The sequence below is a fragment of the Vipera ursinii genome (genome assembly GCF_947247035.1).
Source record: "Vipera ursinii genome assembly, chromosome: 1".
Classification (NCBI taxonomy): domain Eukaryota; kingdom Metazoa; phylum Chordata; class Lepidosauria; order Squamata; family Viperidae; genus Vipera; species Vipera ursinii.
Genome location: NC_139512.1, coordinates 248,674,411 through 248,688,040, shown reverse-complemented (window position 1 = coordinate 248,688,040; position 13,630 = coordinate 248,674,411). Strand labels below are relative to the sequence as shown.

The 13,630-nt window shown below is 36.4% G+C and overlaps 1 protein-coding gene across 1 annotated transcript in view; it reads left to right on the top strand.

Moving 5' to 3' along the window:
- The window catches only part of ASCC3 (activating signal cointegrator 1 complex subunit 3), a 270,899-nt gene that overhangs the window by 183,815 nt on the left and 73,454 nt on the right, over positions 1-13,630 (top strand). Inside the window, exons 35-36 of the mRNA XM_083371881.1 lie at positions 1,920-2,031; positions 2,229-2,363. Of these exons, the coding sequence (XP_083228007.1) occupies positions 1,920-2,031; positions 2,229-2,363 (247 nt within the window). The remainder of the gene's footprint in view (positions 1-1,919; positions 2,032-2,228; positions 2,364-13,630) is intronic.

Here is a 13,630-nt window from a genome sequence, read left to right as displayed (position 1 = left end):
AATGCATGCTGTAACCTTTCATAAAATAACTGTTATACATGTCCCCTCAAATATATACCTTATAGCAAATTGGGCAGTAAATACATTCTTTGATAGCTAAAGGAAGCCACTTGGAGCTAAAAGAAACTACTTACATTGGGCAACAAGCATAAACTGATATATTTGAACAGTGTTTATTCTCAAAATATTTTGCTAAGTTTTATCCAAATGGTGCTCACAAGGGAACACAAACAATACAAATTCAGAATAAAAATAATTGGGAATACATAATCTACAGTATTTGACACGCGCATTTTAGTAAAACACACACATCTAAAGTAATAAAGACATTTATGGAAAAATCACTATGAATGTACAGCAAAACACAAAGACAGGAAAGTACTGAAGTATCCACTATTGAGGAGTGGATTGTGAAGATGGCAGAACTTGCAAAGATGGCAAAACTGACCTGCTTAATGAGGGACAAAAGAATAAGTGCTTTTATAAAAGACTAGAAAGCTTTTATGGACTTTTACTAGAATTTGGATAAAAGTTAACTGAAGATTTCTGGCTTTGCTGATTAAAAGAGGTTGAATATGGGAAGAAGGGAACCTATAATGTAGTTCTAAAGGGGAAGAAATGGTAAAAGTTTGTTTGCAACTGTAAATAAGATCCAAAGCTGCTGCTAATTTTTTTTTACTTTTTTCCTCTTTCTCTTTTAATGTATTTCTAGCACTTTTACCTTTTTTCTTTCATATATTTGATTTCGTTTATCTTTTAATTATGTAAAACTCTCAATAAAATTATAAAAAGATTATTATGAATGGTAGTGATCATTTTGTATTTTCGTAGTTGTTGAAAATCCACATAGAGTGATAACCAGAAAGCATCCATATATCTCTGTCAGTTGTAATATAGCTTTACAATGAAATGATCATATTGTAAAATGTATTTATTTGATTCATTTATTTATTTTTTCTACTGGCTTTTTTATTTTTATACACTAAAGGCAGCAAATATAATTAATAACTCTTTCCTCCTCCTATTTTTCCAACAACAACCTGAGAAATGCTTTGGGTTGAGAGTGACTGGTTCAAAATCCCTCAACTGATTTTCATGCCTAAGGTGGAACGCTGATTAATTGATTTTTATCCCATCCTTATTTTTGTTCAACTCAAGGCAATGTACAGTGCATACATAATACAGGTAGTCCTCAACTTAACAACAATTCATTTAGTGACCATTCAAAGTTACAACAGAACTGAAAAAGTGACTTACGGCCATTTGTCATACTTATGACCATTGCAGCATCTCCATGGTCATGTGATCAAAATTCAGATGCTTGGCGACTGACTCATATTTATGACACTTGTATTGTCCCGGGGTCATGTGATCATTTTTTGTAACCTTCTGATAAGCAGTCAATGAAGAAGCCAGATTCAAACCTGTGTTACTAACTTAACAACTGCAGTGATTCATTTAACAACTATGGCAAGAAAGGTCGTAAAATGAGGTAAAACTCACTTAACAAATATCTTAATTAGTAACAGAACTTTTGGCTCAATTTTATCCAATTTGTAGTTCGAGGACTACCTATATTCCTGCCTCCTATTTTCCTCACAAAAACTCTATGAAGTGGGTTGAAGTAAGAAAAAAATGACTGATTCAAAGTCACCCAGTTGGGTCTCATACCTAGAACTCCCAGTTTCGATCCAGCAAATTAAGGGAAAATAGAAGTTCTTGTCCTTTTATCTCCATTATATTCCCTTGAGTGTTCTAAATTACAGTATGGGAAATGTAATATTTAATTGCCCACCGATTTACACCTAAAACGAATGACATTCCACACTGCATGTACATGTTGTGCAGTGTTACATTATATTGTTATTTGCATATCAACAATATTTATTTTTAAATCTGTCCTATTTTCATTTATGCAGTTACTATAACTTGGACGATGTGAGCCACGATAACATGAACAAATTTCTTTCCAACCTTGTTGAGAAATCCCTTCTTGAGCTGGAATACTCCTACTGCATTAAAATTGGAGAGGTAAGGTTAATTTATATTTCATCCAACAGTTTAAGAAAAGAATTGTGTGTGTGTGTGTTATATATAAATAATACAAATCTCAACACAATGCAATTTATGCACCTCTGATATAATACTGTCTAAAATGTGTTTAACTCCTCTCATGTACACTCTGCATTACTTCTATATCCAATGTGTATTTTTTTAATGTCTAATAGGATGACCGTAGTATTGAACCTCTGACGTATGGCCGCATTGCTTCTTATTACTATTTGAAGCATCCAACCATCAAAATGTTCAAGGAGCGCTTAAAACCTGAGTGTGGTGTGAAAGAACTGCTCTCTATTCTGACAGTAAGTTGTTTCATTTTATTAATTAGGAAAGTACTCTCCCCTACTGCATTGGTATAATGGACAAAATAGGATATTTGCTATAATCTTTCTGAGATCTTAAATTATCAGAAGTGACATAGCAAAAGCTATGAAGGCAGGTCATTGGGAATTCATCCATTACTTTATAACTAGATTTCAGCAATGTATAAAATTTCCATCTGCATCATACAAAATATATGAATATATTTGGAAGCATTGTAGTACCTGGTTGCCCAGTTGTTAAAATATAATTTTGCAGACAAACTCTGCCCACAGCCTGGAGTTTGATTCTGACTGGTTCAAGATTGACTCAGCCTTCTATCCTTCTGAGCTCATTAAAATGAGGACCCAGATTGTTGAGGGCAACATGCTGACATTGTATATCACCCAGAGAGTGCTGTAAACCACAATGGGGTGGTATATAAGCCTGAGCTATTGCTATTGCTACCTCTTTTTCTCTCATTAAACCAAGAATTGTTTGAATAATGTTTGGGATCTTCAGACTGAATAATATAAAAATTACACATATTAGCTACATTTAATATTTATGTTTATTAATTTTCAGACAAGAGTAATAGAACTACTTTTGTAGGAATCAAAAATCTTCTTCCCAGCCAAATTTTATACATACTGTAAGCAGCTCTTTTTTTTAAATACCAATTTCAATTTTATTTTATTTTTTAAAGAAAGATGTCATACTGCTGAATATAATTAAAAATTGTGCTGGAAGATTGGAGTGCTTTCATGGTTTAAATTTTAAACTTTATCTATGCCAGCTTAATGTGTTGTCTGGCAGCCTTAGGCAGCTGTTAGGAGAAATGGAGGACATTTTTATTCAGTAGTGTAATTTTTATTATGAAAAAGAGAGAGGCAAATATATTGGCCAGCATCCAGAGAGCTACTTTGAACACACCCAGAGAAATTATTAGTGTGGTGTGTTGTTTTTTTAACAGTAAAACTCCCTTTTCCTGTTGCTAATTGTTTTTGAAAGTTACCTCAATTTCCAACCAAATGGATTTTATTTTTAAATCAGAAATCCAGAATGTCCTTGGTCCTATAGAACTAGATATAAAGTGATTGGAGCCAGACCATTGATAAAATAATGGATCGTTACCCTATTCCTAACTTTTATCTCCCTTTTTCCTCACTGGGACATGAATTTATCTTAAGTACATCTCCTAGCGTCAGCTCTTCAAGGCAGAACAGACTAGGAAACCAGTCATGCCTGCTAATGTTACTTTTATTATAGGGTTACAGTAACGGAATCTTACAACTCTAAATGTGCTTTCTTCCCCCCTTTCCCTTTATTTTCCTGAGAACTAGGGATATTTCTACTCGGATTGCAGTTCTGTCCCAAACTCAGATTTCTTTTAGCTGCCTTTTTGTCTTCATAGTGGCTCTTCTTTCAGTTCCCTTAAGGATATTATTCCTTCTTCCCATTACACTTGTTGTCATTGCGAACCAACAAAGAATCAGTTACTTGCCCTCTGTCTATTTTGTCCTTTATGTGCCACATAGATTTACAGAGAATTGGAGCTCTTAAGAATGAGCCAAAGTAAGGGCTGGTTATGTGATCTATCCAAAATATGTGCAGTAGTGTTTAGATCAAGTCAGTCAATCAATACGTAAAAATGTTTTAGGCATTAGCTAAATTTCACAATAGAAACACATGGTTAAAAAATATTAAGAAAATGAATTAGAGTATAGAAGTGTTAAACATCTAAGTATATTTACCATATTATACAGCTGTATTATTATTATTATTATTATTATTATTATTATTATTATTATTATTATTAAACTTTTATTCATAAAACATGAAACTCAGTCAACTGAACACTCAAATTGACTGGCACTAATGTTTGACACGGGTTGATATATTTTGCAAAGTTTTTGGACATAGTTCCCAGTGCCCCGATGACAATGGGTATCACTGTTACACGTTTCATCCATAATTACGCAGTTTCGATGGCCAGGTCATGGTATTTTGTAATTTTTCCCAGTTCTTTTTCTTCGACTCTGGCATCTCCTGGTACAGCAATATCAATCAACTGTACGCTTCGGTTCTCTATGACTGTGATATCTGGTGTGTTGTGTTCCAAATGGCGATCTGTCTGTATTCGGAAGTCCCACAAGATCTTCACCCTCTCATTTTCAACAACTTATACAGCTGTATTATTATTATTATTATTATTATTATTATTATTATTATTATTATTATTATTATTATTATTATTATTATTATCCTTGTCATCTTCTCTACTAGCCCATCTTATTGGTACATGATGATTATTATTACTTAGTTGCTTCGCATGTACATTGAGAGCTTATGCACTGGAGACAAATTCCTTGTGTTTCTAATCACATTTGGCCAAATAAACCTGTTCTGTTCTGTTCTACCTCTACCTCTAATCCAGACCTTCAGTCCTATGGGGAGAAGGATAGGATTTGCAAATCTTCCCATTTGGGAACAGCTGAAGAAGGCTAATTTCACAGTCTCCTCCCCCTACAGCCCTACCCCCACCCATTTTTCTCAGTTGCTGCCTGGGATTACCTCCAAAAGGGTTTTAGGAGAAGCAATATTGTAACTGATAAATATGGCTTTCCCCTTGGCGTGAGAGTCCTACTGGTGGAAATCAGACTCCAGATAACATAGGTCCCTCCTCCTGTAAATAAACGAGTAAAATGGTATAATTATTTCTATCAAATGTAGGTTGCCTTAATAACAATAAATAGAATAACTCTGATTGTAGCTGCATCCTTCATTTAAAAAGATTACATTTCTGGAAATACTAGTTAGACACATTAGTTAAGCTTTTGCTTACACATAATTGATCCAATTTTTCAGTAATGGCTTTGGCTGCCATCCTAAATTATTTGTCCCATGCCTCATGCAGTAGTTTCTACTTAATACAGATGAAAGTTATATCTTTGATTTGCTTTGTTGCCAACATCAGATCTTCTCTTAAAATGTAGTTTCCTTCTTTCATCTGTCATCCCAGAACAAATTAAATTAAATTTTGAATATGATTGGAATGTGAGGATTTTTATAAATGCAAATCGAAGTGTAAATAGTTTTACTGTTACCACATTTTCTTTATTAACATTCGTCCTAAGAGTTTTAGTTTCTTTTATTTCTTTTACTAAGAGACACAGAGTTTTTCTGCAGTTGTTTGCTTTGTAGAAGATATTAGGTATTTTAACAGAACTGCCACTAGGTATCCTCCCATAGATTCCCAGAACCCACACACATATGCAAACTATGCATTAATGAGCTTCATAATTAAAGGAGTCACTTCACACCTCTATTGTTAATCAGTGGCATTGCATCTGTCCTGTTCCATTGATGCTTTTCTCACTTACTTATTGAAGCATTTAACAGTTTTGGCAATAGGGAATTACATGGCATGGGGTAAGTAGTCTAATTAGATGCAAGTGAAAGTCCTTGGGGAGAAAGATATTTAAAAAGTAATTTGAAGAATCTCTTAATGATGCTGGCAGTGAAAACTGTAGCCTATAGTGAAAAAAGGCACGTCAACATTGCAAAACATGGTTGCAGTAATAGCCATGTTCACAATTCACTCATAAGATTTGGAGGGTAGAGGGACGTTTGTCTGTTTTAATTTATTTTGAATAAAAATGTAAATAGTTTTTTCTTACTTTGAGCTACATTGATTGTCTTTTTAATTTAATAACATTTCAAAGCTTATCTTATAGATAATAATGTATTTACCAACAGTAAAACAAAACTCACAGAAAGCAGATTGTACTCCACAATGGAGTGGTCATTCAGGCAAGGAGAAGATTTATACCTTTAGAAGGAATCCAGCTTTATTCCTGGCTCCTTTATTTTATTTGCAGAAAGTTCTGGAAGTAAAAGATTGCTAATATGTTCTAAGGATCAAAAAGGACTCGTCAATGAATTTTAGATGGCAGAAATTGATTTCGGATTCTACTGTAAAAATTACCAAACAGAGCAATTTCAGCATTCTCCTCACAATACACACTTTCTAAATCTGGAGTTTACAAACCTAAAGTATGATCAATGTGTATTTTGTATTTGTTTTATCCTACCAATATCATCCCTTCCCAACAACTTTGTGGATCCAAAGAAAATTGTCAAAATGCTAGATTTCCAAACCCAAGAATCTTCTTCTCAAAGGAACTCATCAGCAATCTGCATAAAGATGTCAGAGCTTAGATTCTAGATCAGACATGTCAAACTCGCAATGTCACGTGACGTCGCACAACGTATCAGGAGCGGTTTGCCATTGCCGGCAATGGGATGGGCACGGTTTCCGGATGATGCGTCCGGCCCACGGGCCGGCAGTTTGACACCCCTGTTCTAGATGGATATAAGGATCACTTTTATCATTGTAGAATAATTCTTGCTAACATTGTAGGCCCAACTTCCCCAGCTTGTTAAGTCCAGATGATGGGAATATAATACAACACATCTAGTTAAAAAAGGTTACCATAGAGTTATGGATGATTTCTTTGTCTTCCTAGGTATAAAAGGAGGAAAAGATTATTTGAATGCTTAATTAAAACATAGCTTCTCTTATCTTGCTCCAAAACCAGCCAATAAAATGGGCAGAATGAAAAATAGATCTTGCTTACTTTTCTACAGCTTCAATAGTTGGATTGCTAAAAAAAATTCTCTGAAAAGAAGGTATTTTAAGGTATTTCAAGTATCTTCCTATGGCTCTTGGTTCCATACTATGAGACCCTTCATTGCACATATCCTTACTTTCTATTCTGTCTGTGTGTGTGGTGTGTTTTGTTTCTCTCTTTACCAGCTTTACCACAAGAGGGGGCTCACGGGGCCCTTCCTGCGTTTCCACAGAAGTTACTGTATGTGGATAAGACTTCATTTCCCTTTTTCTTTGCCATTCATTTTCTAAAGGCTTGTAACCCACAAGGCAGCTTTTGAAATCCAGTTGCACTAATAAAATACTGAGGATGTTATCCTTGATTTAAATATTTTACCTTACGAGCCAAACTTTGCTTAATTCCCTTGAGCCATAACCTACAGTACTATTAAAAGAAACATCTGATTTTTCTTTCAACTTTATAGGTAACCAGGGGCTTTAACAATTTTATCACATAATTGAGCAGTGACATTTAAAAATAGGGTTTCAGGTGAAGGCTTTTTTGCCTATGAAAAATATGGAAGGCCGCTCTTATAAATTATAACCATACTAAGCAGAAAAGCAGATTAAAGTAATGTTCATATTTATTGTCAAGAGAACAGACTTTTCTCAAGGACAAATAAATGAAAATGAACAACTTCATTAACAGTACTGATTATCATTTTATACAACTTTGTCACAGAAGGTCAGTAAAGATACATTTTAAAATACCTCAATAGAGTGGGACAAATAAATGAAGCAAACTACACTATAAAAGTAATAATGTAAACTTAAACACATTTTTTCAATTAAAAATACATCACTAAAAATGAGGTTTCTAAATGATAATTACTTTGAGTTAAATGATAACATAGGTGAGTAAAAGATTTTATTACTAAACCGCAATTATATAAAAACACTGCTTTAATAATGCATTAAATTATTATTAAAATATTTGATAATATTAGTAATTGATCTATCACTTTCTAAGTTAAGTGCCAATAGTTAACTGTCATGCAATCAGTATAATATTCTACATCTGGTAACTTATCTCATTTCATATTTAGCTGCTCGTAGCATGATGCTAGACAAAATTTTGCTACATGCTGTATTATTTTAGGTACAATCTGGAATTATTGAGATCTTTGTGATATACCCTTCCTATATAGACAGAATCTTCTATTCTGGGAAATATTCTTATAATTACTTTCAAGAGTTGTATCAAGGGACAGTATATTTAAGTGGGGTAGGGAATATTGTGTTTGTATTTATTTCAGGCACAGATATACTGAGACTTTACAATCTTCCTTTCCATCTCTGTACCTCCTACATATCTTCTCTATTATTTGGGGAGGTCTCTCAGCTATTCATTGTGGATTTGGAGGGGGTTCAAAGGAAAATAGTTGAGACTGTTGGAAAATTGAAAGAGGATACTTGTTTTTGTTGGAAGACTGATCCAGTTGGGCACAGAGGAGAAGAATCCACATTTGGAAAGTCTTCTCTTTCTAACTCATTTTGGTTTTCCAATCAAGTCTGGAAGGCTTAGGAGTAATAGGAAAAGGCCATTTTGAGTGTACACCCGAAGAGAATATAAGTGGATATTTTCATTAGATGATTTCATCTATCTTTTACCTCCTTCACTAGAATTCAGAAAAAGATGGTTCCTGAAAAAGATGGTCTTTCAAGCAGCATTTTAAATTCTCCTGATTTTGAAAAAACGAGTTGAGGATTTAATTAGGAAAAGGGGAATGACAATTTTATTTCCCTGTATTGAGATTGGATATGAACCTGACATCCTGTGGTGGAATGTAGTCTCGAGTCACAGGAGGGAGGGGGTTCTTTGAATGAAACTTTATTGTCAAAGTACAACCATGTATACTTTGAGATTGGCTGAGCCTCCCTTCATGCCCCCGCCACCACAACTCACAGTGACAACAAACCCACCAACTTGTTACACCATGTGAGCTAATTGCACAACACACCGGCCTCGCAAGTCAATCATATATAAAGTTATAAAATTATTTCCCGTTCAAGAAACAACATGGACAGAAGCTGTTCTTTAGCCTGTTGGTACGGCTGGCTATACTCCTGTATCTCCTACCCGATGGTAGGAGAGTAAAGAGGTACCAACCAGGGTGTGAGTCCCTGAGAATTTTTCTCACTCTTCCAAGGCAGCGAGCCCTGGCAATGTCATCCAGTGGTGTCCTCTGGGAATACACATCCCCCCCCACAACTTCAGAATACATTCCATCACACATGTAGTGATACAAACCAAACAGCATTGTTCATCTCAGCTTACTTAGGGAATATGAAATGTTCCACATAATATAATTTATTTGATCAACAATTGCATTTCTGTTGAAGAATGTTCCCCTTTACTTGGGGCTATACTACAATAGCAATACAATAAAATTAATTTTCATTAAGGGCTTGCAAGTGTATTAGTAAACTTTTAAACCAACTTTGCAACCGATATAACTGATGCCTGCTCATTACTTTCTTGAGAAAAGTATTTTATGATACAACTAGTGGCAGCTTTGACAGTCGAGTGAAAATATGATTTTTTTTATACTATATCTTAATGAGAATTGATTGAATAGGAAATCAGTAAAATAAAGGTGCAGACTCTTTTTTAATTTTCTCTGCAGTCAGGTAAGAAAGAAGGAAATATATTTTATAAGGCTTTTAAATATTCTAGTGCTGAGTTTTGTTTTGTTTTGTTTTTTTTTTAAAAAAAACCCTTTGGAGCAATAAGGGACATAAATGGATGCCCATCTGCAACTTTTTACAACAGCCATCTCCTTTCCTGGTATCATGGGGCAGCTACATAATCCTGGGAAAGAGGTGGTTGCTTTAAGAGTTGCAGAGAGGATCTGCCTTCATGCCCCCATGCACTTCAACAAACCTTTTTGACACTGAATCTGAAGGACTCAACAACCCTAATACGAGACTCCTGCCAATAACAGAGTTGTCATGGAAATATAATCCCAGTAGTTTTGCTGCCTTGCATAGGGACAGAGCCTATTTGTAGGCTTTACCGTAATGGAATTCACAGGCTAAAATTTCAGATGTAGCTTAGACAAAATAAGTTACTGCTCATTACATTGCTTAAAATAGGAAAAATAACATCACGGTATCACTATTACAAGTTGTAAATTTCTGAAAAGTACTTTCAACTATTATAAAGACAGATTTTCTACGTAAAACCTTAGATTTGATATTATCTCAGTAATATCTCACAGTTTACTTGCATTCTTCTTACCAGGGAACCTGCCTCACACCAGTAAGTTAAAGTCTCCTTTTAAGTCCAGCACACTTCTCTTTATTTTCTTCCCTTTTCCAACAGTCACATAAATAACCATCACTAGCTTTTTTCCAGTCTTTTCCAACCTGGCTCCCTCCAAGAACATCAGTCCCTATGCATTAGAAATTACCAGGTTGGTAAAAGCTGTTGGTCTTTGTGTACTTAATACTGGGGCGTTCCAGAGCTATGGATTCTGCTTAAATCTTCCTTTTGCAACTTAACTGATTTGCGGCAGAGCTTCTAGCAAGAAATTACAAATTAACACTGGCGTACGAATACATTCGTTTTGATTTTCCGTAATATATGTAAGTAGGGGAAATTGTTTTATGAGCTGCAGTTATTTTTTCTAGGACCTAGTGGCATTCTGCATTTTTTTTTCAGCCGATACATTCCATGGTTTGCGCGATCTAAGTTCTTATGTCTCCCCAGACATAAGTAATTCCTTCATATTCCCCCACCCCCGAAGTTCTAAAGCAAACTTTAAATTAAAGCCACCTGTTGCTCTCAGCCATCCCAACAAAGCACAGTCAGTAGGTAAATCACAATGACAGTGCCCACCACTCATTGCTGACTTAGTATGCCATATTGTATTTTTATGCAGTGCAATGATGGGGGAAAATGGGGAGGAGAACCAACACACACACACACACACACACACACACACACACACACACACACAATGTTTTTATCACTCTTAGCGATCCAGGTCTAGAAAAAGTAGTTATATATCTCTTCTTTTTGGCAGCTATTATTACATGAGAAAAATGATTACAAGAAATATAGCATAACTATTATTTTTGGGGAATTTATTTTAGCAATTCTATGCCATATTTCATAGGGTAAAAAATAGTTCACATAGAAAATGAAAAGATGGATGCAGTTTAAATGTTGATTCATTAAAAGAGGACTGTAATAACATCCTGCAGTCCAGCAAAAAAAAAATTAAAAAATAATTTAAAAAACAAACAAAACTGAAGTGGTGTCAATATAAATTCTACAATATACATTTTTTTTCTGATCTTGCTATTGTACAGCTGGAATAAGTTAATATGGTACCTGGACAATGGTTGCACTAAGTTTAACACTCAATTCTGTCCAAATCCTAAAACTCACATATAAAGGCAACTTGGTTAAAAAACATAAAACTGAGCACACCCTCAAATATACATGCAATTTATTAGAATCAAATACTTTTCTCAGCCCAGAAAATAACGTCCACCATTTCATCATGAGGACAGTCTTTGCAGAACAGGCTGAATACTATGCTAATTAGATCCCTTGGAGCACTTCACAGCTAGCATTTAAATCTGACATTTAGCCATAAAAACAGGTGTTATACTTACCACATAGTGTTCTGAAATCCTATAAGCATAGCCTATAAATTAATATGCTGGATATTAGGATTATCCTAGCAACCACAGTGAGGGGAGATGGAAAGCAGTAAACCATAAAGAGCCAGTTAGTTCAGAAAGATCATTAATTGGAACTAAAGGTAATGTGATTGTTTATTTATAAATGTTATAGTTGCTTATCTCACCTAGTTACTTTAGGCAGCTCAAAAGTAAAATATTAAAACACCACAATACATTAAAAAAAACAATAATATAATATAACAAAGGCCTCTAGAAACAATGACACAATTATAATCCCATACACGGTGTACTTAATTAACAACCAGCCAACACCTCTTGTCTTGTAAGACTTTCTGGAATCCAAACAGGGTTAGGGCTGTCAGGATCTCAAGGGGGATGCTGTCTCATAGGGCAAGTGCCACAACGAAGACGGCATCCTTTGTAGGACCTGCTAGATGACATTGTTTCACTGCAGAGGCCTGGAGCATACTTATCCTGCTGTATTGGTGGGACCCACAGAGATCATTGGGGAGAGCTCCAGAAATAACCTGGTTCTGTGCCATATAGGGATTTATAGGGTTAAATTAAAACTTCTTTTTCCCTTTCCTGATTCTCAGTGATTCTAGGCACTAGGAAAAACCTTAATAGCATCACATAGATGGACAAGGATGGAGATGTATAGCTAGATGTCATCAACATACTAGTAGTATTTATTTATTTTTATCTATTATTTTTATTTATTAAATTTTTATACCGCCCTTCTCCCGAAGGACTCAGGGCGGTGTACAGGGCAATAAATATCAGAATATAAATACAAAAGTTAAAAAAGAAGTTAAAAAGAATTAAATAATTATGCCCAATATAATACAATAATTAAAACTATATTAAAATTAGATCCAACCCTAAACCCATCAGACCAGGCCAGATTGTTCAAATAGATAAGTTTTTAAATCGCGCCGGAAGGAGCGAAGGTCGGGGGTCATCCGGAGCTCAAGCGGTTCCATAGGTCTGGTGCGCCTACAGAGAACGCTCTCCCCCTGGGGGCCACCAATCGACATTCTCTGATCGGAGGCACCCTGAGGAGGCCCACTCTGTGAGAGCGCACTGGACGGAGGGAGGTTGATGCCGGCAGCAGGTGCTGCCGTAGGTAATCCAGACCCATGCCATGTAGGGCTTTATAGGTCATTACCAGCACCTTGAATCTCACCCGGATGGCAACTGGCAGCCAATGCAGCTCGCGGAGCAGAGGTGTAACATGGGAGTATCGGGAGACCCCCAACACCACTCGCGCGGCTGCATTCTGCACCAGTTGAAGCCTCCGAGTGGTCCTCAAGGGCAGCCCCATGTAGAGAGCGTTGCAGTAGTCCAAACGAGAGGTCACGAGTGCATGAGTGACTGTACGCAAGGCATCCCAGTCTAGATAGGGCCGCAACTGGCACACCAGGCGAACCTGGGCGAAGGCCCCCCTAGTCACAGCTCCTATATGATCTTCTAAGGAGAGCTGTGAATCTAGAAGGACCCCCAAGTTGCGAGCCCGATCTACGGGGGGTAATAGCTCATCCCCCATATTAAGAGATGGAATATTCTGTGTTTCCCGAGATGCCAACACGCACAGCCACTCAGTCTTGTCAGGGTTGAGCTGAAGCCTGTTCCTCCTCATCCAGACCCGGACTGCCTCCAGGCAACGGGACATCACATCGAGGGCATCACTGGGGTGGTTTGGGGTTGAAATAAAAAGCTGGATATCATCAGCGTACTGATGATAACCAACTCCAAAACCATGAATGATCTCACACAGAGGCTTCATGTAGATGTTGAACAGGAGAGGCGAGAGGACCGATCCCTGAGGAACTCCACAAACAAGGGGCCTCAAGGTCGACCTCTGCCCTCCTGCCAACACCGACTGCGAACGCCCCTAACTGGCTTAGGTGGTTGGAGTAGGGCACAGGTCGGCAACCTGCG